General features: G+C 35.0%; 1 protein-coding gene across 1 annotated transcript; it reads right to left on the bottom strand.

Moving 5' to 3' along the window:
• Nucleotides 1-2,148: 2,148 nt before the first annotated feature.
• LOC145632332 (CDPK-related kinase 7-like) lies at nucleotides 2,149-7,970 on the bottom strand. The gene is made up of 11 exons (XM_081684679.1): nucleotides 6,901-7,970; nucleotides 6,093-6,223; nucleotides 5,541-5,582; nucleotides 5,340-5,448; nucleotides 4,822-4,900; nucleotides 4,444-4,740; nucleotides 4,209-4,324; nucleotides 3,982-4,089; nucleotides 3,648-3,710; nucleotides 3,373-3,540; nucleotides 2,149-2,826 (listed from the first exon to the last, which is right to left on the bottom strand). The coding sequence occupies exons 1-11, from the start codon at nucleotides 7,378-7,380 to the stop codon at nucleotides 2,689-2,691; spliced, it is 1,731 nt and encodes a 576-aa protein (XP_081540805.1). The 5' UTR covers nucleotides 7,381-7,970; the 3' UTR covers nucleotides 2,149-2,688.
• Between the last annotated feature and the right edge of the window lie 307 nt (nucleotides 7,971-8,277).

The following is an 8,277-nucleotide window of genomic DNA, read 5'->3' as shown; positions in this document are numbered from 1 at the left end:
AATGATTGTTGTGTTTTTTCATTTAAAATCAATGGACAAACAACAATAATTTATATAATGAAAAATCATAAACGACAATGATAGTTTATATAAGTAGTATAGATAGGTTGTACAGTAGTTGTATGTTGTTGTATTGGAATTTTTCTCATTGCTGTCATGTTCAATCAACAATGTAAGCTCTTCTCTTTCTGTCTTCTTCCCTGAACTCAATAATTTAAAAAGGACAGGGTCGATTTTTTTTTTGTAAAGATATATTATTGCAGATTGTTTAAAAAAAAAAAATATAACCCAATCACAATATGTCACCTCATACAAACAACCGGTTTAATAAGTTAAACAGGTCACAAATCAATTCTATAAGACACCTCCCATAGTTGGGGTTATTCTAGAATAACCCATAGTTGGGATTAATATGAGAAGACATCCAATAGTTGGGATTAATGGTATGTATTTTTCCTTTTTCTTTTATTTTTTTAATTAATCCGAATGAGCCAATATTACATTTACAGCATCTAATCTGTGTGGCTGGCCATAGTGTGTGGCCGACTGACACATGAATAAACCATTATTGGGTAACCTCTGACTTACTTGGCTATGTACATAATCCCTCAATTTTAACTACTCCGTAGAATAATTAGTGTGTCAATATCCCATTTAAAAGTAAAGATTGAATTGTGAAATATCTAGTTTAGTTGTTTTTGAGGATATGAATTTATTAAATTAATGTTTTTTAACTTATAAATCGACTATCGGTATCGGTTTGGTATCATTGTCAATAGGTTTTTTTTTTCCGTTCAATTTCTTTCTTTTATTTTGAAATAAACTTATAAACATAAATCGAGAATTTGTTAGAGGTTTACTTAAATTAACATTGATGCCAAAATTATAACCGAAGCACTATGAACGAATTCTCTATGGACTCCATCCATGCATGTTATTTGCCCTAATAACATTTTTTTCTTAAGATTTCGACCAAACTTAACCCTCACAGTTTTACCAAACTCAACCCTCATAGTTTTACCAGGCTTCATAGTTTTACCAAGCTAAATACTTCTAGAATCAAAGGCATTTAAGTCTCTTACCAAGTCAATCAAGTTTTACTAGTTGAAAATTGAATTTGGTAGGTCATAGGCCATGTATTTGATACATATAAATGGACATTCATTTTATAGTTGAGTAGATGAAAATCAAGGTAGTGTCTTAAAAATTTTCAATTTTCAAAAATCATATTGGAGCTGGTTGACGTCAAAAAATCAACCTAAGAGTGCAAATTCTGAACCATCAATGAAATTTGGTGGAATTGGTGGGTAACTCATCTTGTAATTTTTAGGGCACAAGTTAAAGTTACCAACTACAATTGCTTGGGAGTAAGGGGATTCTCGTGCCTCTTCCACTTTTACTCTCAAACTTTGACCTACGTTAGCGGGGTGGTTTAACCTATGAGATGTGTTGGTTAGTCGGGTCCTTCATCTTACCCCCCCCCCCCCCCCAAAAAAAAAAAAAAATTAACATTAAGCTATGAAATTAACAGTCTAACCCTGTAAATAAGCTAAGGGTTTGTTCTGATTGACTGAAATGAGCTGAACTGAACTGAACTTATTAGAGTTGAACTGAACTGAACTTATTAGAGTTGAACTGAACGTCTGAACTAAATTGAAAATATTCGTATGAGAACATGCCCTAACTTGTTGTCCAATCTGTCCATCCACCATGCTGGATTATTTGTGCATAATTTACATGAATGATAGCTAAATTAGTCCAAATCCAATTAAAGCCCAACCCAGTACAAAGAAAAATCCTTATCCAAATTCATTCAAATAAATTATAAATTCAAGTCTGAATCCAAACAAAGCTAGATCCAACGGCATTACTGAACTTATTCCCATATTAATATTCTTAATTGCTCTTCCAACATGTCTCATTTTCTTCTTCACGTTACTCTTTGCTTGTGACATAATAAAGTATAATCTTTGCCATCTTACAGTTGTTAGGTTCAATAAACAAAGGATGAATCCAATTTGAAATCTATTGTGTATCTAAAACAAGAGTAGTTGAAACCAAACAATACATAATATATCATCAAATATCGTAATATAAGAATTGAAATCAGCTTGATGTTGTTCACTGTTGAGGCGACGACTAAATAAATGAGGACAATTCATGATGAAGTTATGTATATCAGTATAAGCAAAATACAATAGCAAGTCTCATTACATAATATGCCATGGATCATCTTCGGCTTATACTTCGGTCAGTCCATATTGCTACTGACTTGATCAGGCACAATTTTTTCCCCTAATTATTGAGAAAAACATATGCATAGAGTACACAGGATGTACCTAAAAAATAACAAAACCTTGATTTTCGCTTCCAGCAGTTCACTACTCTAAAAATCTAAATTTCCATCTGTACATTTCTCTACCTTTTACGTTCCAGCACCAGCAAACACTATCCTAAAACGAAACATTTATATGATTTTGAAGGAAGCAAAGAAAAGAAAAGAAAAAGACTGAAATAATGCAGGAGCTTTCGGAGGCTCATTAGTTGTCAGATATAAGGGTTAACATTAATGTGCAGCTGAGCTTCCATGAATAGGAACCTTTCATCTGAAGAAAAGATGGTTTGCTGTGAGGAAATTTACCCGCTGAGTAATAAGAAACTCAGACCATAGAAGTTTTCTTACACCAGTTATGCCTTCTGAAATGTGCGAGAAGAGACTCCATGTAGAAGTCTAACAAACCCGAGAAAACTAAGCTTTCCATCAGAATGTCTAATCCAATCTTGAAGAACCACGTGCACGGGTACTGATGGACTAAGTCCAAGCTCCTGTTGGAATAAATAACGACATTCAGAAAAACACGTAAAAATAAAGCAAATAGTTCCTCTAGAATTCAAGTCATAATTAGCTCAAAGTAGGTACACTTCTATGAAGGGTTTCATGTTTCCTAACTAGTCTATACTCAACATATAGTAAGCCGCACACAGAACAGCATAAAATGGGAAAAAGATTCATATAAAAAAAAAAAAACAGTATAATGCTTTCAACTAACCAAATGACTTAAAGTTATTCACGCTCATTGTTCAAGTAATTTCTAAATATGATTGGTAAGCTTAATTCAAAATAAACTAGTTTAAGTAGGAATTTTTTTCAAACTAAAAGTTTGTAACCTTAGTATTTACAGCTACAAGCCATACAATCATCTGGGGAAAGTACTACTAATATGATCCTAAAAGTTGCGTCAACTCAGTGGAAAGGCAACTACTATGCATGGATTAAACTCATTAAAGCACCAGACTATCATACTATTCTTAGCTAAAGCTGTTTCAAAAAGTTTCCCATGTAATGAAAGAAACAGCAAAAAAATTACATACCGAGGCCAGTTCTTCAATCATTATTGGTCTGTTACCATCCTTCTCAAACAGCTCATAAGCACGTCGTGCATGTTGCTCCCAGGTTTCCATTGCTTCTAGTTGATGCACACTTATGGCTGCGGCGCAAAATTCTTCAAAATCCATCTTTCTGTACTGGATTGAACTAACCTGCATAGCACATTAGCTACTTCACGTCATTTAATTCTTCCGAGGCAAAATCAATCAGCGTCCAAAAAGAGCACAAGAAGATACAGATGAATGGAAAAGGCACAAACCAGGTTGACATATTCAATAACTCGGGAATCCTTCATAGCATCTGTAGCATTCCTCAATACAGCCTATAAAATTAACAGCAATGTTAGGAAGACTTTAGAGCAAGGAAGCTAGAAGTGTGCTTGGATGAGAGGATTTAAAGAGAATAAAAAGGAGGGAGTATGGGTCCATATTCCGTTATTTCAGTACGATATGGGAAGAGAAGGAGAGGGAAGGATGTAATTTTGATCCCTTTTTTAACAAACCAAACCCTTCCCTTCCCTCTTAATCTATCCGCTAACCCAACACTATTGATATACAAACACACCATAAAGTAATAGTTGGCGTGAAACTTACTGCCTTAAAATTTTGCATTGATATGTAGCCATTTTTGCTTGGAGATAGCATCTGAAACTGTTCCTTCATATAAGCTAGTTGAGGCACAGTTAACGTCTTTGCAAGAGCCTGTGAACAGCAAGCACTGTTACTAGATTTAAAACAAAAGGAGTCTTGAGGAAATTTGTTTCACAAGATCCATACTAAAGTTCCACTAACAAGAGGAAAAATCAAATGTATTAGCCTACCCCAAGAGCTGCTTTCCGCAAAGAAGATGAGCATATGTAAGCTCTTACAAGCCTGTACACTATCATATCCTGGGGGATCTTATCGTCCTGGTGATAACCAGAAAGCCATGGATGACCTAGACAAAAATAAGCAAAAGTATTTTAGCAATAGAATCGCTAGCAGTTAAGCCTAGAAAAGACAGAAACAGTACAAAAAAAAATTATCTCTAGACAACAAATTTTTTTTAGAACTTACTAAGTGCCTGAGCAGCAGTTAATCGCTTTCGGTAATCCTTGTTTAATAATCTTTTGACAAAGTCGATTGCCTCTGGTGATAAAGAAGGCCAAGGGGCTTCATCAAAACTAGGGTCAGCCTTCAAGACGGCCCGGAAAATTCCAGATTCTGTGCGAGACCAGAAGGGACGGCTTCCACATAGTAGAATATAAGCAATTACCCCAATGCTCCACATATCTGCCTCAGTCCCATAGGCTCTGTGGAGAACTTCAGGAGCTACATAATAAGCACTTCCTACGATATCATTTAATCTCTCATCTGCAAGAATATAGACAAGCATTAAGGGCCTATTCACACTGCAAGAAAGATGTGCAATTGTGCATCAAGTAGTGGAGTTACCTGGCTTTACATAGTCCGACAATCCGAAGTCAATAGCCTTAAGAGGGGCATTCTCATCTTTGGATGTAAATAGAAAATTCTGGATGAAGGATCAAGGATCAGGGTGAAAGATAAATGTTAAATTAAATCACGAGGATAATTAAATCAAATTACCCGATAAACATATACAGAAAAAGATATCCTTCAGAAACAAAATCAGAAAGGGGGGGGGGGGGGGGGGACAAAATTGCTGAAGGTTGCAAATACTTCCACCATTACTCAAATTTTGTTGACTTAATTACTGTCCATAGTTCATTTCATTTGTCACTTAATTTGCCAACGCACTATTACTTGTTTAACTCCCAATGCAATAACTAATATATCTTTTGTCTCTGTGCATAACCTTAAAAGACAATTATTAAAGAATGGCAGGAGCAGTAAATAGCAATCTGAAATCATTGAAGAGAGAGCAACCGCCTAGGAAAGCAAAAGAACACTGTTATTTAGTGATTCTAGGGCAACAGCCATGAGTCAATTACCTCGGGCTTGAGGTCTCGGTGAACTACACCTTGAAGATGACAGTAGGCAGTAACACTCAAAATCTGGACCATGACAGCCTTTGCGTCTTCTTCAGAGAATTTTCCGCCTCTGATGATTATAAGCCAAATTTAGCCAATTATACTTCTAATAATACACAATAGTGAAGGTTCAAGGTTTAATGGCTTGTCAATAGTCAATACCTCGAAAGTATGCGATCCAACAATTCTCCACCTTGACACAGCCTACAAGATTCAATAAAGGACACGGTGAGCATAATTTTGCACACACAATATGTACAGTAGCATTCGTATGCATTAAGTATATCAGAGTTGATGGACAAGGGAATGAAAAAATTCTAGGAGAGGGGCCGTTAAAGAGAATAATGCAAAGAAAACCCATATCATTGGCATCAGACCCAGCAGCTTACACGTCCCACTTGGGTAAAAACAGAATCCACAACTAAACACATCAATTATTCAAAGGACCATAGAAAGCAACATTCTCCAATCAAGTAAAACAGAATCCAATTTTGTATCACATCATATCCTTGGGATTATGCTAAACTATAGATGATTTTTCATTATTCGCCATGACTAGTTGATAGCACCACCACGCGTTTAAACCATATCATTGGTAGTAAGAACGCAGCCAAATTGAATTGTGTGTGTGTGTGTCCAAGAAAGAGTATAACATGACACGTTCTCGAATAGAGATAGGAGAGTGTATGATATTGAGAGCTAAAATTAACTTACTCCATCACAACATATACATTGTCATCATCTTCATAAGACTCATAGAACTGCACAAGATTCTTATGGCCAGTAAGTGCTCGTAATATTTTGACTTCTCTTCTGACATCTTCGATTGCAATAGCTGTAGTCATCTGCCAAGAATTGGACAAGTATTATTCATGAGTCCAAATATACCACTTTACACAAGGCCTTAAACAGTTTCACTCTCAAAAGACAAATTTTACTAATACCAATAAAAGGTAACTTAATCATGATATATGAGCTGTTAATGGTTGAATCAACTTAAGGCCCCATATCGTATTATAATTGTACCAATTAACAATAGTGGAGTATTCGTGCAATTGCTACAAAGCGCGAAATCATGATAGCAGGGCCCTTACTTCTCCTTTTACCCAAACTGTCTTCAGTATAAATTCCATCAAACAAGAAAATCTCAAGAAGAGCTACTGATCACACAAGAATTCAGAATCTTTTAAAACAACTATGCAAGTCATAAAACACTAAAAATAAAGCAAAGGCATAAAAAGATGCCCATTAAATCATCAAACATCATCAGCATCCAACTATCCAACTACTACTAATATTTGACCAACCTAATTCAAAAGAACAGAACTAAATTTACATCAGTAGCACCAAAGTGACCAAAATCAGAAGTCCAAAACACGGCGAATTAATGATTAACACAAGCAATTAGATCAATTCCTAGCTCCACATCAACTTCATATTGACACATAAACACACATATAGAAAAATATAACATGAAATAAGCAGCAAAAATGAATCAAAATTGGAATATTAAGAATACAACCTTTGCTTTGGGAATGACTTTGACAGCAACATCTAGCCCCTTCAAGCTACCTTTCTTCCCTTTACCATAACAAGTATACCCAAAATGGCCCCTCCCAACCTCTTCCCCAATCTCAAAATGATTAGCAAATTGTTTCGAAAACCCGAAATTTTTATCCAATCCAATGTCACACTCACTCCCTTCAGGGATTGAGGCCTCATTAGGCTTCACAGAACCATGTCTCCGGGCTAGCAAAGCCCGAATGTGCTTCGCCGGAGACGGTGGTGGAAAGGGGCGCTTAAAGAACCTAAGAGGGGTTGATGTTACACTTGAATTTGCTGGGGAGTTCTTAAAAGCACTTGGCAATGGACTTGGGCTGTAAAATGGGAATTTTGGGGTTTTCCCACTTCCACTGTTTTGGGGTTGAATTTCTCCATTAATTTCTCCATTTTCATACTGGGTTTCTGGGATTTTAATGGGTTTTGCATGACATAATCCCATTGAAATTGAATCACCACAAATTCAAACCCCAGAAAAACAAGAAAAAAAGACCCAGATTTTTGCAGAAATCTACCCCCACAAAAATACAAAACTCTCAAAGAAGATAAAGAGGAAACATTATTGAACAAATAATTATCACTCTAACTTAGCCAATAAATCTGGATACTAAAAAAAACTAAATTGAAGGGAAAACCCAGAAATTCAAAAGGGGTCAAAAATCAAGAAAAAGGGTTGAGAATTTTTAACCAAGATCAAATTTTTAGCACAATTGAAGTGAAAACTACTCAATTGAGAATAAAAAGGTAGAAACTTTATGATCAAACAAACAAATGCTAAACTAAGCAAAGAACAAAAGGAAGAATATGAGTGGAAAAGGAGAGAGAAAATTTGTGTTAAGCTGAGGGAAGAAGAGATATATACCAGAAAAATTTGAGCTTGGAAATTAGGAAAGAAAATAAAAAACACAAATGAGTAAAAAAAAAAAAAAAAAAGAAAAAAAATTAAGGAAAGATAACAAAAGTAGTGGGAGAGGTAAAGAGTAAAGATGCTTAGCAGTGGCAGCAAGAAAAAGGAAATAAAAGTGGAGGGAAGACAAGCAAGAGATGGGAAACAGGAAAGGGGAAGAACATGGGAATCCTTTTTTTTTTTTTTTTTTTTTTTTTTTTCTCTTTTTCATTTAACTACTTTCTTGATTTTATTTTTATGTATTTATTTTCATTATCATTTTTATTTTATTTTTAATTTTATTATTTTAATTTTAATTTTAATTTTAATTTTAATTTTTTGGTGTGTGGGGTTGAGTATTCTCTAATCTCATTGGTATTATTGTCTAGAAGTCATTGTATTATGATGCAGGAGAAGTCATTGTATTATCTTCATTTATCCTTTGGTATTATG

This window comes from Chenopodium album, chromosome 5 (genome assembly GCF_948465745.1).
Source record: "Chenopodium album chromosome 5, dcCheAlbu1.1, whole genome shotgun sequence".
NCBI classification, from domain to species: Eukaryota; Viridiplantae; Streptophyta; class Magnoliopsida; order Caryophyllales; family Amaranthaceae; genus Chenopodium; species Chenopodium album.
This window is presented reverse-complemented; position numbering and strand designations above follow the sequence as displayed.

Coding starts and splice junctions, on each gene's coding strand:
- LOC145632332 (XM_081684679.1), bottom strand. CDS start 7,380: ATGGGATTATGTCATGCAAAACCCATTAAAATCCCAGAAACCCAGTAT. Junction 6,224..6,900: donor AAGTCATTCCCAAAGCAAAG/GTTGTATTCTTA, acceptor AATTCTTGGCAG/ATGACTACAGCTATTGCAAT. Junction 3,711..3,981: donor CAATGCAAAATTTTAAGGCA/GTAAGTTTCACG, acceptor TTAATTTTATAG/GCTGTATTGAGGAATGCTAC.